This window comes from Molossus molossus, unplaced genomic scaffold (assembly GCF_014108415.1).
Source record: "Molossus molossus isolate mMolMol1 unplaced genomic scaffold, mMolMol1.p scaffold_m16_p_1, whole genome shotgun sequence".
Taxonomy (NCBI): domain Eukaryota; kingdom Metazoa; phylum Chordata; class Mammalia; order Chiroptera; family Molossidae; genus Molossus; species Molossus molossus.
The window spans coordinates 50803948-50824320 of NW_023425344.1; the positions used below are offsets into that span (position 1 = coordinate 50803948).

The 20373-nt window shown below is 36.3% G+C and overlaps 1 protein-coding gene across 1 annotated transcript; it reads left to right on the forward strand.

Moving 5' to 3' along the window:
* Nucleotides 1–14583: 14583 nt before the first annotated feature.
* On the forward strand, nucleotides 14584–20031 carry SMR3A (submaxillary gland androgen regulated protein 3A). Its single transcript, XM_036245821.1, has 2 exons — nucleotides 14584–14637; nucleotides 19510–20031. Exons 1-2 carry the CDS (start codon nucleotides 14584–14586, stop codon nucleotides 20029–20031), a joined length of 576 nt encoding a protein of 191 aa, XP_036101714.1.
* Nucleotides 20032–20373: the final 342 nt, after the last annotated feature.

Here is a 20373-nt window from a genome sequence, read left to right on the forward strand (position 1 = left end):
GTACACTTATTAAATTGGTTTGATATTCTTACTCTTCAAGTATTGGGATGTGACAATTTCATCAAAAAATTAATCACTTAATCTTAAAATTAGAAAAACAGGCCTCAGAAAGGTTAGGTAATGTGACCAGAGTTTGACAACAGAATGAAGTTCAACTCTATGACTATTGACACAGTGGTTTTTCTCCTAAAGTCACAAGATGTCCTATTGAACAAAGTCATTGTTAAAACATCGCAATTCTTCATCAACTATGTTGTGGCTATCGTGTTTTTAATATTGTAACTTAAAGTTTGGAAAAGGTGTCACATTTGAAGTTGAGATTTTAGTAAGCATAAGTAATTAGCTATTAATTCCTCTATGTAGCTACTTCTCTTGTTAGAAAAATTAAGTGAATAGTGACCCAAAAAAACCATTCCTTACTGAAGTATGATAAATGAATGCAAAATTGTGAAGAAAATATAACTGAAATTAAAGAAATTTAGGTCTGGTTTGGTTTAGTTTTGGTTTTTTCTCATTTCCTTTGGGTAAGAGAATCCAGCAACAATGATTATATAAAAAATGTTCAGCAGAAATGTCAAATTTCTAAGTTACCCATAAATATTAAAAGTGATACTGATAAGATAATAAAATGTCATATTTCTAACTGCACATTTTAAAGTTATAAATTAATGTTTAAATTTTTTGTCTAGAATATTTCTTTAATGTGTTTAAATTATAAAATCAACAAAACACCATAAAAAACGTTTGTTTGTTTGTTTGTTTTTTATGTTTCTCACTACCTTTGATCAGGTTTTTATTCAAAATTAGTTGTCCAAAGTGATGATTTAACCTTTATGGCACATTTAAGTTTCTGCCACAGGCTTCTTTTCTCCTGTGGCGGGTTTCTTTTCTGTGGGTTTCTTCTAAGCTGGTGGTTTATGGTAACTGCAGCCTTTTCCCACTAAAGGCTTCTGCTTTGTAAGGCCAACAGCTTTCTTCCTTCCTTCCCTACCACACGCTTGAAGCCTGGGACCCCCTTCTCCTCGGATTTGGCTTCTAGTGCTGCTGCTGCTGCTCTATCCACCAGAGCTTGTGGTTCTTGGCCTGATAAAGAAGGTTCTCCAGCGCATGGTCTTTGCCTGGGGCTTTAGCTTCAACACGATTCTCAGGTTTTTCAGTGGATTCTTCTTCAGGACTCTGTGTTGAATCTTCTTGCATGGTGCTCGGAGAGCTCTTTGGATCTCTGGGCTTCTCAAGACTCTGCTAAGGTCTGTATTGAGCATCCTGTGCATGGGAAGGTTGTGGTTACTCTTCAGGGAGGCAGCATTATGCCAAGTGCCCTGCAGACCATCTAACTTGTGAAAAACACTTTCATTCCAAATGTAGAAAAAGCCCACGTGCTCCTCCAACTGAAAATCCCACCATCACTGCTACTGCTGCCACCACAGCCACTTCCACCATCTCTGCCAGCAAGGCTACAGGCACTGCATCCAGCACCGTGGCTCCCAGCACCCCCCAGCCTGAGAGCACCATCAAAGCTGTGGCACCAGGCACCACCCCCACTGAGGCAACCAACTCGACTGCTGCTAACCAGCAACCAGAGCGGCAGTAAATTCTACAACTGTCCACAATTATACATGTACCAAGTCACAAAAGACAAAGGCAAACCAAAGCAAACAATATTTTCCAATTATTTTCTGGCTGGATGAGCGGCTTGGAGATGTGCCTAGCTACTGTAAGACCAGGTGGTCGTGTTTGCCCATCAAAGAAAAAATAATGCAAATTGTGTCTAACTGTGTGGAAGGAACGAGAAGCTCTTATTTCTCTTTTATTTCAAAAACTAAATTTGGTCTCCTTGAGTGGATAGGTATAACCACACCTATAAAGCCAATGTTGGCAGATTCCTACAAAAGAAAGATTAAAAGGTTCACCAACTGTGAGGTATTTTGATCTTAAGTTCCCAATGCTGAAATGTGCTTTATTTTCCTGAAATAATCACTCTTAATTAAGGTCTCAATAAATAAAAGTTAGTTTATACTTGAAAGTTTATTAAATCCCACAAAGTGTGAATTAGACAGAGAGGGATGCTCTCCTCACTCTTTCAGGAACTATCACCTCTAGTAAGGCAGAGAAGGATAAATATCTTAGCAAATATTACAACGAGACTTGAAAACAGAGATATAATTAAATCATAAGCCATAGAGAAGCTCTCTTGCTATAAACACATCATGATTTAACATGATCCTTAAGAAAAATATTGAAGAAATAGAAGAATGTCAAATATTGCTCATCTTTCTGAATATAGTTACTCCTGATTATGAATAAATGAGAAGAGTTATTCCAATTACACATAATATGAAAATCACAATAATAGATGCCAATTGTGGAACTCTTAGAAAGCTTCTGGTGCTGTGACTGCACTAAATACTTCTTGTACTAGATCTCATTTAATACCCATAGCAATTCTGTAAAGCAGATATTATTGTCTCTTTTTTAAAGGTAGGGAAATTAAGGTTATGAGAATGCATGTGACATTTCAAAAGACCATAAAGTATAAATTGCAGACCAGTCTTCAAACTTACATCTATTAACGCCAAGTCCCAGCTTCTATTCTTAGAATTTTTCTATTTCAAAACAATTGGAGAAGAAAGAGTCTATGTGTTCTCAATTAATGGTTTTTGGTGTTCTGCTTTGCTTTTACAGATTATGAAAAACTGAATATTGATATATTTGTGATCACCTCTCACCATTTTAGTTTTAACAAAAATATAGAAAAAGATACAAAAATAAAGGGATATGGGTTCTTATTTCTTCTTCTCTAGTTTTGCTATACTGCAAAGAATTTAAAAGATCATTTATGCATTTGATCACATGTATCAGTCTCTTTTATTCCTCTGTAGAGTAACAGCAATGTTACCAGCACATTTTCTCTTTCAGATGACTATGTAACACATAAAGTACTTATCCAGGGGAAAAAATTCAAATGCTTCCAAAGCAAAAATAACAAAATCATTTGAAGTCACCTCATATAAGATCATGTTAAAATATTATAAGTATTTAAAATGAATTTTGTTTTAATATAAAGTACATAACCAAATATATATATGTGATTTTTATAAAACATAAATCTATATGTGTGTGTATACATCTAAAATTGCCAACATGATAAAAGTAACAAAGAAGTAACCAATATGTTCCTATCTTCAAAGAGATCATAGTCTATTAGGACACATTTTCAAATAAATAAGTTAAATTTCTACACATCTACAGATATTTGTTTCCTGAATATCTCAAACACTATACTTTCATATTCTCCAGAGATTATTCTGCTAAAACTTTGCATCTTTTCATGAATCACTTCATCCAAAACTATTAGATCAATTTCTAGTTGATAAATTAATTAAGCCAAGCGATTTAGTAAAAATTACCTAGATCTAGAAAAGGGAACAGAATAAAACAAATATAAAAAACTCAATTACTATTCCTCAAAGATTTAGGTGGCAAAGATAAAAATGAGGCAATTAACAAATAAGGAGTCTGTAGTAAATATTACATGCAAGGTACAAACAATAATAAGCAAACAAGGAAGAAAGATATTTATTCCTCGTTAAGGAGAGCAAACATTTACACAACTCTATAATGGATAAACTATTATAGGAGATACGGAAAAATCACAAAATCTTGGTACAGAGGGTTGAAAGCAAATTCACTAGCTAAAGAGATACAACCTAGTCCTCAAGAAATAAGAATTAAAGATCAAGGATACACCATAACTATAATTAGGGCCATAAAAAATGATCCTCGGTATATACTATAAAACTTTATAGAGGAGATGGAAGAAAAAAAGGAGTCATTTCAACAGGCAGAAAAGAGTAGGGAGGCCCACTGCTTGATAAAAACACAGCAAAAACATGGAGGTAGGAGAGCACCTGACACTCATATTCACACTCTCCAAACAGGCATTAAGTGTACACAATAGACTACAATTCTGAGAATATAAAGATGAATAAGCTCATACCTCACTTTTAAGTTGCTCTTGATCCATGAAACAGAAGTTGTCCATGAATATCAGACATGCCTAGAAAAATGGATATGAGAACAGGATGATATAATCATATTAACAAGGACCAGGATTAAGAGTTTGGATTACTTCTACAGAAAGGGAAAATCAATAAAGGCTTTAGCACAGAAGAGTATTATAGAAACTATACCTTAAAAATAATAGAAACATTTTATTTCTTACATGTGCCAAACTGTTCAAAGAGCATCACATATAACTATTTAACACTCACCATAAACCTATAAGATAATTTCCATCATTATTGACACCCTAGAGACAGGAAAACTGAGGCCCATGGAGGTTAATCAACTACCCAAGGACACATAGTAGGTACGTGAAGGGCAGGCATTCAACCTGGCTAGTGTAGCCTGTACTATTTACTATTCCTACCAAAAATGCCTAGGACATCTAGAATATGAAAACAAACTAGGAATTGTGATGGTCCAGTCAGCTTTCTGTTCTATTTATCCTGGAGTTTTATAAGGAAACATTTTGTCAATTAGATTGCACCTGCTCCACATTAATGGTATTCATATTGTCTATATCATTAGGGACAGTTTATTTTTTTTTTTTTTTATCCTCCTGAGGATATTCCTCCATTTTTTTGTACAGATAGAGTGGGAGGGAGAGAGAGGAAGGGAGAGAGAGACAGAAACATCGATGTGAAGGGACACATCGAGTGGCTGCCACCCGCACGACCAACCAGGGCCGGGGACAAACTGCAACCGATCATTAGGGACAGTTTAGAGTACATTTCTCTAAAATGGGTGGGTGAGGGTCAGGAAGAGATAAACCAAAGAATGTATATGCATATATGCATAACCAATGAACACAGACAACAGTGTGTGAAGGCAAAGGGGAGCGGGAGTGGGGAGGCAGGTGTCAATGGCGGGGGGGGGGGGGGAATGAGGGACATCTGTAATACTTTCAACAATAAAGATAATTTTTCAAAATCCCAAGAAGAGAATAAGGATTAAAATGTTTAAACACTTTAAAAAAGGAAAAACTAAGAACAAGCAGCAAATGAATAACACAATGTTCAGAAACAAGAAACTCAATAATTGTCTAAATTATTAAAAAATTAAGGTAGGAAAGTGAAATAGCAACAAAAGAGGTTTTCTACTAAAGAGGCCAAAAAGAGACAGGTTGGTGGCTGAAAGGCAATGAAATCAAGAGGACACTTATTTCAGGAACAATGAATTAGGAATTACATTCTGTTCAAAATGAGAATTAATGTTTAATTTTAAAAAGATGAGAAACATCTGTAACAAAAATAAATTAATTAATAATAAAATATAAATAAATTAATTTAAAAAAGCAAACAGGCAAACAAAACTTTCTGCCTATTTTCAATTGAAAATTAATAAGTAAAATATCTCTGAGGTTTATCAACTTATTTTTTTTTTTAAAGAAAGCATTCTATCAGTTAAGTTGTATAAGCCAATGTGCTCCTTAAATTGTACTGTTTTGCCCCGGCGAGTTTGGCTCAGTGGTTAGAGTGTCGGCCTGCGGTCCAGAGAGACCCGGGTTCAGTTCCCGCTAAGGGCATGTACCTCGGTTGCAGTTTGTCCCCGGCCCTAGTTGGATCGTGCAGGTGACAACCACTTGATGTGTCCCTTTCACGTTGATGTTTCTCTCTCTCTCCCACTCTATCTGAACAAAAAATAGAAAAATGTCCTCGGATGAGGATTGAAAAAAAAAAAAATTCTACTGTCTTAACTGGTTTGAAAGAAATATTTAGAAAATAAAATCAGTTTTCTGAAACAAATAACTCCCCTTTTCCTGAATCACCATACATTTAAGTACATATTTCAGTTTCTATATTTTGTTTGGGGTTAGAGCTTCTTTATAAAATATTAATGTATGAAATTGTAATAGAAGCTTTTAGCATAATTGCCTCAAAAAAAATAAATAAATAAAAAGATGAGACGTAAACTGAATCTCAGAGAAAGCAGAGGGAATTAGACTTTCAAAAAAGAAGGTTGCTTTGTATGAGGAATAAGTGGACCCTCTGAGGTGGAACCTATTGATTCTTCCTCAGCCCTCAGTCTCAGAGGATGGGGCAATGGGTCACGCTCCTGGCTGCTGCTTCCCGGCTGTGGTAGGGGATTCCTGTGTTCCCGATCATCAGCCTCCAGGGCCTTATAAAGAGAGGATTTTAAATTTCCACTCGTTTCCATAAGGCTGTAGGCCATCCCTCCCTCTGTGCAGAGTATGCCACCCTGTCTCATTGACAAAGTGACGCTGTGTTGCAATATGTCGACTATATTCCCTATGCTGTACTTCACATCCCTCTATTTTGTAACTGCCAATTTGTACTTAATCCCTTCACCTTTTTCACCTATCCCCACAACCCTCCACCCATCTGGCAACAATCCTTTTGTTCTCTGTATCTGTGAGTCCATTACTGTTGTGTTTGACTGTTTCCTGTGCTCTTTAGATTCCACATGTAAGTGAAATTATACAGTATTTGTCTTTTTCTGTCTGATGTAATTCTCTCAGCATAATATCCTCTAGACCATTCATGGAGATCACTTAGTAAAGTATATCAATGTCTTACAGGTATGCTGTATACCTGAATCCTAATATTGAACTTGAACGGTAATCAAAAATTTTTTTAAATTTTTTTTAAAGTGGCACTGTGACTTGTTTTGGCCTTCAAATGTGAGCTCAGGGCAACCTAGGAAACTTCGAGGCAGGAACTTTGTCAGTCCCGCTCTCTTACTGTTTCCTTTGTGCTACAAGAGCTACACGTCCTAGACAGACTGTTTCTTCAACCGGGCCCTAGAACGAGAAACACACAACAAATTTGCAGAAACAGACTGCCCTGGGTTGCCAACACGAGATAGGAGAGAAATAAATGTTTGCTTTTGTCAGTCACTGGGGTTTTTGTTGTGGTTGTTGTTACTGCAGCAAAGCCAAGTAGCACCAAGACCATTACTCTCCCATCTTCTAAAGTCACTTTCCACGTCAATGAAGCCTGTGCCATGGACCCAACTCCTTTTCCCTTCTCTACTGCTGCCATCAATCAATACGGCAGTAGTCAGTGATTATAATTTTGTATTCTTTTTCTTATAGTCAGCTCCCAGAATTATATAAGCTTAGGCCCCTCCAAACCTAGAGCTGCCTGTAACAGGAACAAAAGGGATCAGTTTAACTGGACCATTTCACAGAGGAGGAGAATGAAGCCCTGAGAGGTTCACGAAGGTTCTCCCAAGGCCAGGCCATCTTAGATGACAAGAATAATTCTGTAATTGAGGTGTTTCTCTTTCCATTTCAGAGAACCATATGCCATTTCCCAAAAAAATATAAAGTTGTTATTTAAGGTATTTGTACGAGCTTTTAGAGAATGAATGTATAAACTTCATATTTTAAAACAGACTTTATTTTCTAGAGTCCTTTCTAATTTTTTAGGTAACAAATTCTTACCAGTAGACTATGAATAATTTTTTAGAAATAAAACTTATTAAACATGCTTGATATGGTCTTAGTACATACTCTACCCTTCTCTTAAAAAAAAAAAAAAAAAAAAAAAAAAAAAACCTAGGATGTTGTCACTAATCATCAGAGAGATACAAATTAAAACAACTATGAGGTATCATCTCACACCTGCCAGAATGGCTACCATCAATAAATCTTTAAACAACAAGTACTGACAAAAATGTAAAGAAAGGGGACTCTAGTATACTGCTGGTAGGCATGCAGACTAGTGCAGCCACTATGGAAAACAATATAGTGCTTTCTCAAAAAATTAAAAATAAAATTTTCATTTGATCCAGTAACCCCACTTCTAGTAATATATCCTAAGAAGCCTGAAACACCAATCAGAAAGAATATATGCACCCCTATGTTCATAGCAGAACTATTTACAGTAGCTAAGATCTGGAAACAATGCAAGTGTCCATCAGTAGATGAGTGGATAAAAAAGCCGTGGTACATTACACAATGGAATACTATGCAGCTGTAAAAAAGAGAGATCTCTTATCCTTTGAGACAACATGGAGGGACCTGGAGGGTATTATGCTGAGCGAAATAAGCCAGTCAGAGAAAGACAAGTACCACATGATCTCATTATTTATGGAACATCATGAACAAAATAAGCTGTCAACTAAAATAGATCCAATGTCACGGAAGTAGAGAACAGACTGACAAACCTCAGAGGAATGGGTAGGAGAGATAAACCAAAGAATATATATACATATATGCATACCAATGGACATAGACATTAGTTTGGGGAGAGCAAGAAGGGAGTGGGAGTGGAGAGGAAGGATTATCGGGATAAAAAGGGGGAACATCTGTAATACTTTCAACAATAAAAAGAGAGAGAGAAAATAAATAATAACTAGAGTATTGCCCGGCTGGTGTGATTCAGTGGATTGAGCTTTGTCCCATGGACTGAGAGATCCTGGTAAGAGCACATGCCCAGGTTGCAGGCTTGATCCCCAGTAGGGGGCGTGCAGGAGGCAGCTGATAGATGTTTTTCTCTCACATCGATGTTTCTATCTCTCCCTAAAAAAAATATAAAATTTTTTTTAAAACTAGGATATTAATTTCTCCCTGACTACATCTTAGAGTTATTATGCATATTAAGTGCAAAAATGAACATAACATGATTTATCAACTAACAAATATGTTGCATTTATATTTTAAGTTTTAAATGTATTGGATCTAGTTTACAGAGAAATCTGGTGTACGGCCAGGTTGTGACAACGAAATAAAATAAAGTTGTGACGAAGAAAATATATTTTGAATAATAGGATGAAGCCAGGAGTATTCCCCAAGGAAGATCTTAAAAGAACTCTGAAATATTTTGGTTACATATTTAGAGTTATCAATCTAACAAAATTCTAATTAAAAGGCAATTGTATACTTATTTTCATTCACAGGATAGAGCCCAATACATAATCTAGAAGAAACACATTCATATGTTTTCCATAGGTCCAAAGACACAGTTATACTGTTGCACAACATGGCAGTAGGCCAGATGTGTTGCTGCATGACTGACTTCAATTCTGTTAAACGTAATTATTCATGAAAATATTTTTACATCTGTCACATAAGTCTCTGAACCAACCGTAGTGTGACTCCACTGCCACCGTGAACTTCCTGTGACTAGAGACGTTAAGTTTATTTAGGTACTTTTGTCGAAAGTATTCATTCAGGATCTGTTAAAGCCATGAGTTAATTAAGGATTAACTTGAGTGACTGTTTTATTCTTAACAGACATGTGCTTTCATTGGCTTATGTTGCTCTAAACCCTCGTTTGGTCACAAGTCATTCAGAAATTGTCTTTCAGTTTTGCCAGTATTCATCCCAAGTCCTTCAGAGCCAGTGATCCATTACAATGTAGATCATACCTGAACTTAAAACACTTGGCTGAAAAATATGTTGGTGTCACAAGAAAAAAGAGATACTGCTCTTTTGACAACCTGAATTACTCTCAGAAAAGAGAGTGGTCTATTAAACTTTTCACATTAACTTAGAAATAGAATCATCTGCAGTGTTAAGGCATGTAATTGTTCAGTAACTAATTTGGGCCTAAGGTTAGCAAACCAGTCAAACAATTTATTACACTTGATTATGTCATCGGAATTTTTTTAAGGCAACAAAATTGTGACAAAGCAAATGAAATTAGTAACTTAAAACTAAGATCAACTCTCAAAATGTGGCTTCTTCTACACCACCTATGACTCCCAAAAGATTTTTAACACACCAAACATTTAAACATTCTGTGACTTTGACAACTAGCACTATGTATGACCCCCAGTAGGCATAAAATAGATTTTGAATGAGTAAATGAATGAATGAATAAATGATGGATGGCTAAACTCCAAAAGACAGAGATGATAATAGAATTCATTTCATCTTATCATGTGGTATATGGTAAAAGATGTTTAAATAATAGCAATTATTATTACATAATAATTAGTAGAAACTAGAGATTATAGTATCATTTAGAACAGGAAAAACCTCAAGGCCTGGTTTATCAAAAATGTAAAACTGTGACTTTCTCATGGATATCCATCCACTTCAAAGTAAAAATATATCCATATAATGCCCCCATAATTAAATTTCTCAAGTTAATTATGGCAAACAGCAAGTGACTCCTAAAACACAATCTCAGACCACTGCTTTAGTTCTGCATTGGAAAAAGAAAACTTTCTTTAAAAATGTCCATTTAAGTACCTTTTAAATAATCTAAATATCTTGAACAATCACAGACACAGAGAATTCAAATATAGTTAAGATTATACTGCATGAATCTTCTAACTCTCCTTGCATTTCTAACACTAAATTTTCCTTTCTCGATATTTCCAAAACTTAGGTCAAAATCTTAATCCCATTTATTTATTTATTTTTTTGTTACAGATGTTTCTCCTTTTTTACCCCATTGGCACCCCCCTCCCCACCCAACCCCCGCCCTGTCCCCAGCTTTGTTGTCCATGTCCATTGGTCATGCATACATGCATATACGTTAAAAATAAAAAATAAATAAGTAAATCTTAATCCCAGCACTCATTTTTATTATCCTTCAAAAACAATGACTCAACTATGCCAACGTTACATAAATGGGAAAAATAATACATAGATGATTAGATACGTAGAAATACATAAGAATAAAATAGTAATACAATTTTACTATTTCGATGAAAAAAAAAAAAAACATTAAGCCTAAAATATATAAAACAGTAGTCCAAAACTCAAGCATTATATATGAGCTAACTGGTCATGGTATCCTGTGTGTGGTATTTAGCAACACTGATTGAATAACGACTTCTAACTTTAATTCTAGGTTTTAGAACCACAAATTACCTCTATATTGTGTTTGAATTCAATGTAAAAACATTTCGACATTTAATTTTCCATATAATGTGGTAAACTTTTAGATAAAATAGAAAATATGGTGATGGCAACATGTAACAAAAGAGGAACATTAAAATTACTTGAAATAGAACATCTTGAGCTTTTTCTTTAAAAGAAAGAGACAGTAGTGCACCACAAGCTCCAGATTATTTTACTGAGACAAAGAACATTATGATTCATTGTATAATATCTGTTTCCTCAGGAAACACCAAATATTGAATGGGTCAAAGCTCCTCAGAAATGAAAAAAAAAAAAAAAACCTGCAGAAAAAGATTGCCAAATTGGCAATGACACTTTTCTATCTTTGTTTAAAGAACATCAACCTAGAAGTTTGTATTTTCCAACTATCCTCTCCTCCTTAGCACTAGCAATCCACTGCAATATATATAGGAGCTTTGATTTCTTGTTCTTTCTCACCTCCGTGTGTCATCTTTGGAAAGTAACTGCCAGGAGACATTTTGACCGGCAGAACACTCGGCCCTGAAAGGATCCTCACGTAAGTACTTGGAAATATAAACTGAAGAATTTTTACTTTGCATACTAATTTGCTGAGACTTTCTTTTTTTTTTTTTTTTTTATTGAATTTATTGGGGTGATATTGGTTAACACAAGTATATAGGTTTCAAGAGCACAATTCTATAATACATCATCTGTATATTATATTGTGTTCAGCACCCAAAATTGTATCTTCTGTCACCATTTATCACCCCTTTACCCTCTTCTACCTTGCCTACTCCACTCCTTTTCTTCTGGTAATCACCACACTGTTGTCTGTGTCTATGAGCTGTGTTTTTTTGTTTGTTTGTTTTTTGCTTAGTTCCTTTACTTTTTTCAGCCCACAGACCCCTTCTCCTCTAACAGCTATCAGTCTGTTCTCTGTACCTATGAGTCTGTTTCTATTTTGTTAGCTTATCTTGTTCATTAGATTCCACACATAAGTAAACTCCTATGGTATTTGTCTTTCTCTAATAGGCTTATTTCACTTAGCATAATACTCTCTAGGTCCATCCATGCTGTTGCAAAAAGAAAGATTTCCTTCTTTTTTACAGCTGAGTAGTATTCCATTGTGCAAGTGTACCACAGCTTTCTGATCCATTCATTTATTAATGGACACTTGGGCTGCTTCCAAATTTGGCTCTTATAATAATGCTGCAATGAGCATAGGGCTGCATATATTCTTTCAAGTCAGTGTTTTGGGTTTCTTTAGATATATTCCCAGAAGTGAAATTGCTGAGGCACAAGGCAGTTCCATTTTTAATTTTTTGAGGAAATTCCATACTGTTTTCCACAGTGGCTGCACCAATCTGCATTCCCACCATCAGTCCATGAGGGTTCTTTTTTCTCCATATCCTAGTCAACACTTGTTTTGTTGATTTTTTTATGGTAGCCATTCTGACAAGTGTGAGGCATGATATCTCACTGAGGTTTTAATTTGCATGTCTCTGATGATTAGTGACTTTGAGCACCTTTTCATGTCTATTGGCCATCTCTATGTCCTCTTTGGAGAAAGGTCAATTCAAGTCTTCTGCCCATTTTTAATTGGATTGTTTGTTTTGTTTTGTTTTGGTTTTGGTTTTTGGTTTTTTGGTGTTGAGTTGCATAAGTTCTTTATAAATTTTAGATATTAACCCCCTATAGATGTGTCATTGGCCAATATGTTCTCCCATTCAGCAGGTTGTCTTTTCATTTTGTTGATGAATTCTTTTGCTGTGCAAAAACTTTCTGGTTAGATGTAGTCCCATTTGTTTATTTTGTTTGTTTGTTTCCTGAGGAGATAAATCAGAAAAAAATATCGCTAGAAGAAATGTTAAAGGTCTCACTGCCTATGTTTTCTTCTAGGATTTTTATGATTTCGAGCCTTACATTTAAGTATTTAATCCATTTTAAGTTTATTCTTGTGTATGGTGTAAGAAAGTGGTCTAATTTCATTTTTTGCACATATCTGTTTAATTTTCCCAACAAAACTGAATGAACAGACTATCTTTACCCTGTCTGTATTTTCTTGTCTCATTTGTCAAGAAGTAATTGATCATAAAAGGTGTGGGTTGATTTCTGGACTCTCTATTCTGTTCCACTGATTTATATGTCTGTTTTATGCCAGTACCATGCTGTTTTGTTCTGAGGCTTGTTAAAATATTATTTCATGGGCTTTTTAGAGAACATTAATTTTCACTAAAAGAATAATATGTGCATTACATGAAATTTGGTAAGCCACAAAATGCATTAAATTTTGTGAAATTCTATATGTTAGAGAAAAGCATTCATGTTGAGCACTTGGGACAATTAATCCATCTAGTTACACAATCAACTTTTCCCCCCAATGTACCTTACCATTTTTTGAGCATCATAATGACCAGAATGCTATAAAATGTATTCTAAGAGAATAGAATTGTTCTACAGTATATTTTTATTATTAGTTTTGTCTTTGTTTTATAAAACGTTTTACAATATGTAAAAGGAAAATTGATACTTAAAGAAATGACCATATGCATATATAATTGAATATTCAGTGAAATATGTCCCTAAGTTTCTTTCAAGAATTGGATTGTTCAGGCAACACACACAACTGACGGGTAGAATTAACTACTAGAAAGCTAGTTTGCACTGCCTTCGCAGAACACGAGCCATCATGTCCTTGAAGTATATTGTAAAAGTCACTTGAGACTAAAAGACCTGAGCATCTCTCTTTTCTCTGCGCTGGTCTTTGATGTACATTACATGGATTTTGGGAATTTGAGACTGCTTATTATGAAATAAAATAACTTAGTACAACGTTATTAAAACTAGGATACATATTACGTGACAATTTTTATTTAAACTATAGTTGACCCTTGAACAACATAGGGGTTAGGGTCACTGACCCCCCACCAGTCAAAAATCCAAGTATAACTTTTGGCATACAAGTTATCCCTCAGGACCCCTATGGAAACCAAAATCTGTGGATGCTAAAATGCCTTATGTAATGGTGCACAACAAGGCATACAGTTGGCCCTCTGCACCCACAGATTCCCAATGGGAGGATCAAAAATAGTTTTCAATCTGCCACTGGCTGACTCTATGGATGTAAAACCTGGGGTTATGGAGGGCCTACTGTATAATTACTGGGGAAAAAAAAAAAAAACGTATAGAAGTGGATGCTTACAATTCAAACCTGTTTTGTTCAAGGTTCAACTGTCCTTTAAAATGGACACATTTAAATTTGAACACCTTTATATTTAAAATAACAATTACATTGTTTTAAAGATTTCTATAGATATGTATTTGACATAATGTCATAACTAAATCTTATGTTTTAAATTGTATTTCTTGGAATATCTCAATAATAAGGAAAAGAAAAGAATCAGTTTACTAGATACAGTACTTACTTCAGAAAGTAAAAACCTAACTCATAAAAGTTTCTATCACATAAAACATATTATGAACGACTCTTTGCTATTATCTCCAATGTTAGTTTACAAGTGAAAAGTGAAAACTAATTTCATGATTTCATAGTTACATGTCATAAGCCTAACAGTATTGCTCCATATTAATACTGAGTCCAAAATAAAATTAGACAATTTTCTTAAAATGCTGCATTACTATTCCTGCACGACATCAAATATGAGTGGTTGGGACACTTTAAAAAAAAAAAAAAGAATACTGATCAGCCACTGTGCTTATTTTCAGGGGTAACCGTAAGGATGAAACCACTGTGCATACTCTTGGGCCTTTTGGCCCTCGAAGCCTGTTTCTCGGTAAGTCTCATTAATCAATCACATCTTCACATCTTTCTCATCACAACTAGTCAAATTTTTCACATTGCTGATGTTACTTTTTCTTATACATTAGTAGCTACCAGTCATTGATGAAACACTGTTCTACTGCTTTATTTGAATTTAAATTATAAATCCAATTTAATTTAAATCACCACATATGGCTCATAGCTACCACACTGAACTATTTAAATCTACAATATTAGACTGCGTTATGCAGACATATGTAAATATGGGCACCCATACATTAGCAATTTCTCAAGAAGGTAAACAAATGTATTGCAAATTTTTGATCCAACATACTTAATGACACTTTTTAAATATACCTAAACATGTTCTTTTATTTTATTGGGACTCTATTTCCTCATCTATATAATGGGGTAGTTCAAATAGAATTTTCTTTTGTTTTTTAAGAAGGATGATTCCCAAGCTTTTTTTTTTTTTCTTTATTGATTTTAAGAGAGAGGAAGGGAGAGGGAGAGAGAGATGGAAACATCTATGAGAGAGAACATCAACTAGCTACCTCTTGCATGCCCCACACTGGGGATTTGGCCCACAGCTGGGCATGTGTCTTGACCAGGAATCGAACCGGCGACCTCTTGGTGCATGGGTGGACGCTCAACCACTGAGCCACACTGGGCCACACCGGTTGGGCTAGAATTTTTTTTTAATCAACATAGGATTCATGGATCATATACTCAGAGTAACCTGACTCACTTATTAAAAATATAGTAAGCCAAGCCTCCCCCCAGAATAAGTGTCTGAGAGTAGGACCTGGAAATAGGCATTTTGCCAAGGACTCAGGCAACTTTTGATAAATTATAAACATTTATATCAGTCAACACCTACCATGTGCAAAGGATTGGGTTAAGTACCACAGAAGCGTCTAAATTCAAAGTTTTAAGAGATTAAAAAAGCCACAAGATTTTGTGTTTTATTTTAAGTAGTAAAATAATAATCAATCTCAAAGTAGGGATAAATTAATTCCAGTTTGGGGAAAAGGAGATTAATTGTAGAATAATTTCTACAAAAAACTGTAAAATCTATTCTATCGAGTGAAAAAGTCTCTTATTTTCACAAGACACTAGGACTTACACAAAGCAGGCAACATAAAACTATATCATTCTGAAACATAAAATAATTCTCCTTCTATCTACTCTCAGAAACTTGAATAAAAGGAGGCCATTTTATAGTTTTCTCAATCAGTTAGGCCTTGGCCATATTACTGATTTTTTATAAACCAATAAAATATACTGACATGTTTAAAAGGTCATATTATATCTTACTTATCTGGTCTTAAAGTTGATACTCAATATTTTCATGTCCTCAGACTATAAGAAAAAATGCTTTCTTATTTTAAAGACTAGGTATTAATTACCTGAACAATGATTTTTTATTTTTGCAAAATAATTTTGAGAATTTTGATAATATAAGCAGTTTAACATAAGCAGTTTAAATAGAAATAAGCCTTCCCCCAATTTAATAATATGAGATTCATGATGATTAATAGTTAATAATATGGCAGGTAAGTAGTACTATTGATCCAGTTGTTTTTTGAGTGTTCATTCTGTTACAGGTAATTTTCTGAATGCTTACAGACATTATCTTAAATCCTCAAAGAAAGCCTAAAGTAGACAACTATCAATCCCATTAAAATATAAATAAATTTAGATTCTAAGTATCCATATCTTAGCTGGATTGTTCCTAAACCAAGTGATTCAGGAGATTACCTTCTAATTATAGCCCACTGAGAAGATTATTTTTATTTTTAACAGTATTTTCATCATTTTTACAAAGTTCATTACCATTATTCAGTTGTGGAAAGAAAGTTAATCACTATGGTTAGGTTAAGAGATTAGGAAAAGAATAGATATTTACTATGAAGATTTTTTTCATTAGATATAACTTTTAGATCAATTTCAGGGTATCCTTAGGAGACCAGGGTACTTTCAGTGAATTCATTGTCTCAACAATGAAAATAATGTAAAATATTTTCCCACACTAAGGATTTGTTTTCTTGCCAATTAAAAATCAAGTATTAAACTTTTGAAACACCTTGATCTAGCCTTTGGACTCTGAGCCCTTGGTTCAAATGCCACCCCACCCCACCCCCCCACCCCCCCCACCCCCCCCACCCCCCCCACCCATAATTCAAAAAGCTAGCACTAGCTAGAGAGGGCCAAATTGAGGACTGGGCCACACCGGCCGTGCTAGCTGCACCTTGGCATTTTTGTGTCATTGGTGACACCAAGAAAAGGGTCTCCCTAGCCTTCTGGGGACAGAAGTCAGGTTAAAGAGTGACTAGCCTATGAGAAATGGGGTTAATCTCAACAAACCTAGACTACTTTTTCAGAGAGCTTCGAAGTAAAGGAAAAGAGATGAAGAGCAAGTGATGACAAGGGAACACATGGTTGAAAGTGGATCTGTTTGTTTTTTTTATCCTCACCCAAGGACATTTTTCCATTCTTTGTTCAGGTGGGGTGGGGGGAGAGAGAGATATCGACGTGAAAGGGACGGGGACAAACTGCAACCGAAGTACATGCCCTTAGTGGGAACCTAACCTGGGTCTCTCGGGACTGCAGGTCGACGCTCTAACCGCTGAGCCAAACCAGCCAGGGCAAAAGTGGACCTGTTTAAAAGTGTAACGTAGGCGATAGTTATTTTCTGAGGAAAACAAGCCAGTTAAAAGGCACATATTGAAGTTCAGGAATAAAAAGGAAAAACTGACTGAGCCCTGAGAAAATGCTTGTAAAGAAAAAGGAAATATCCAGATATCTATGACTTGAAAGTATGTGACCAGTCATCAGTCAAGTTTATTTCTCATTGCCTGCATTACTTTGCAGAAATAACAGGAAAATCATCTTGGTGGGGTGGATGAGGGCTAAAGAAGAGATAGAGAATTTTAATAAAATTGGCAACTTAACAATTATAGGCTACTGGGAAATGGGCAGCATAAATTCACGGCACTCGAAAGGAACGCAGGGCCGTGCTGAAGGACCCTGCGTTTATAATGGAACGGGGCTTTTGACATCTGCCACCACTTGCTGAGGACCTGCAAGTGAAGGGATAATTTAGAATCAAGAAAAGGGATAACTTAGGAGTATCCTACAGTTTGGAACTGGCAATGCCAGAAAAATAGGTGAAGGACCTGAGCACACCAAAAAGGGAATGCAGTTGTGTGTCCTACCTAAACCCCCACAATAAGGCTTGTGCTTTCCTACCCTGGAGCATTTACATACTTTCACTCCATTTGACATGTCCTCTCCACAGTGTATATTACATAAGCCTCCTTTCAAAGGTTGCCTTCTGCTGGGCCCAAGTGGCTCAGTTGGTTGAGTGTCATCCTGTGCACTGAAAGGTTGCTGGTTCGATTCCCGGTCAGAGCATATACCTGGCTGTGGGTTTGACCTCCAGGTGGGACACATACAGAGGCAACCAATCGATGTTTCTCTCGCTCTCTCTCTCTTTTCCTTTCTCTCTCTAAGCATGTCCTCGGGTGAGGATTAAAAAATTTTTAAAAAAGAGGCTGCCTTCTCAGTGAGATAATCTTCCCTCTATCCAGTCACTCTAAACCTCTAATATATTTGTTTCCTGCAGTATTTTTCAACTATTTTTATTTCTAAAAATAGTATTTTTAAAAATTACAACCACTGTCCTAGGTGTTAATATAACAAATAGTAGCATGTCACATTTACTGGGCACTGTACCTAAGCCAAGCACTACCCTAAGCATTTACTAATAATGTTTCACAAAAAATCTGACAATGACCCTCAGATGTGAGTACTTTTATGATCATCGTTTTCCAGGTGAGGTAAGAGAGACTCTCAAAAAGGATTTCACAGTCACACAATCTCTAAATAGTTGAGGCAAGAAACTCCAAAAATTATCATTCTGCCTCTTATTGGGCCGTTTTTGTACCTTCTAGTATTGTAGCTACTTGCCCTGTAGACTCTCGAGGGGCATGTTTGTACCTCCATAGCTCCCACTTCAGCATACTGCACAAAGGAGGTGCTCAATGATATGCTTGACAATTTATTAGTTTTCAAAATCTGAAACAATCCTGAACTCTTAAATGAGATATAAGAGACATTTTCCCCATTTGAAATTGATTCCAGCGACAGGCTGTACTATAAGCAAAGTAATTTTACCTACAGTCTTTTTTTCTTTTTTTTTTCTATTTAATACTATCTCAGCTTTTATTGAGAGTGTAGGCATTCAGTGGGCAAAAGAGAAACTCTTCCTCTGCTCTGATACAGACTTTCAGACTGTGTGACTTAAATGCATACAATAGTTTCCTCTTGCTGCACACGTTTCTACAAATTAGTAGCTTTAAAATCCGTTTATTATCTCACAGATTCTTTGGTTAGCATTCTGGCCTTGGCTTGGTTGGATTCTTTGCTCAGGGTCAGACAAGGCTGAAAAAGTGTTGCCAGGACTGTGTTCCTTTCTGGAACCCAGGATCCTCTTCCAGGATTGCATGATTGTTGGCAGAATTGGGTCCCTTGCTTTGGGGGCTGAGGTCTTTACTTTCTTGTGGCTCGTAGCCAGGTGACATTCCCAGCTCCTCCTGCCCATCTACCATTTACTTCCATGTGGTCCTCTCCAAAACATGGCTCTTTGCTCCAAAGCCAAGAGAAGAGCAGTTGCTGTAACTTCAAATCTCTCTGACTTCTGTCTCTGACCTGTAGAACCTATTTTAAAAGGCTCACTGGATAAGGTCAGGCCAGCATGTTCCAGCAGGAAACAGGAATCTTGGTAGCCATCTCGGAACTCTGCCTGCCACAGAAGAGTATAACTTTGTATGCTTGACACTGAAATATTTAATTTTAAATTGTTTATTTCTTTTTCCCACAGCCTGGTGAGAGTCAAAGAGGCCCCAGAAGACCATACCCACCTCCTTTTCCTCCACAACCTTTACCTTTTGACCCAAGATATGTTCCACCACCTCCTCCTCCTCCCCCTTATGGCCCAGGGAGATTTCCACCCCCTCCCCCTCCCCCTCCCCCTTATGGCCCAGGGAGATTTCCACCCCCTCCTCCTCCTCCTCCTCCTCCTAATGGCCCAGGGAGAATTCCACCCCCTCCTCCTCCTTTTGGCCCTCCACCTCCTCCCCCTTATGATCCTTATTATCCATATCCACCATATCAACCAAGATCAGATATACCTGAACCTATATTCTATCCTGGATACCCTCCAACGCACCCTTCCTCCTTCACCCCTGCACCCCAAACACAAGCTACTACAACCACAGAAACTCCCACCACCACCAAAACAAACCCCACCAGCCCTACAACTACTGCTTCTACTACCCAAGATGCACATGATGCTTCTACCACCAAGGGACTTTTCGATAAAGTTGTTTCCATTTTTGGATAAGATTTCCCATAGCTCTGAGCTGTGGGGAGAAATAATCTTAGAAAGAAACTGAAACAACCCACACAAACATTAAGCAAACAAAGTAAAAATAAAGAGTTGAGCAATAAATATAACATGAAATCTCCAGTGTTGTCATGAGAGCCGCCGGTTTGTCCCCAGGTGTGCCACCCAAATGAAGATTAATGCTGCCCGAAGCCTGGCCTTGTACCATGAGGTCAAAGATGTAATGAGGGAAAATACAGTGAGATGATCTGAACTTCTAGGGTGACGAAGCTAGAAGAGCAGGCACCAGGATGCCCTCTTGAGTACCACAACCCCTCATACAATTACAAAACATGAAAT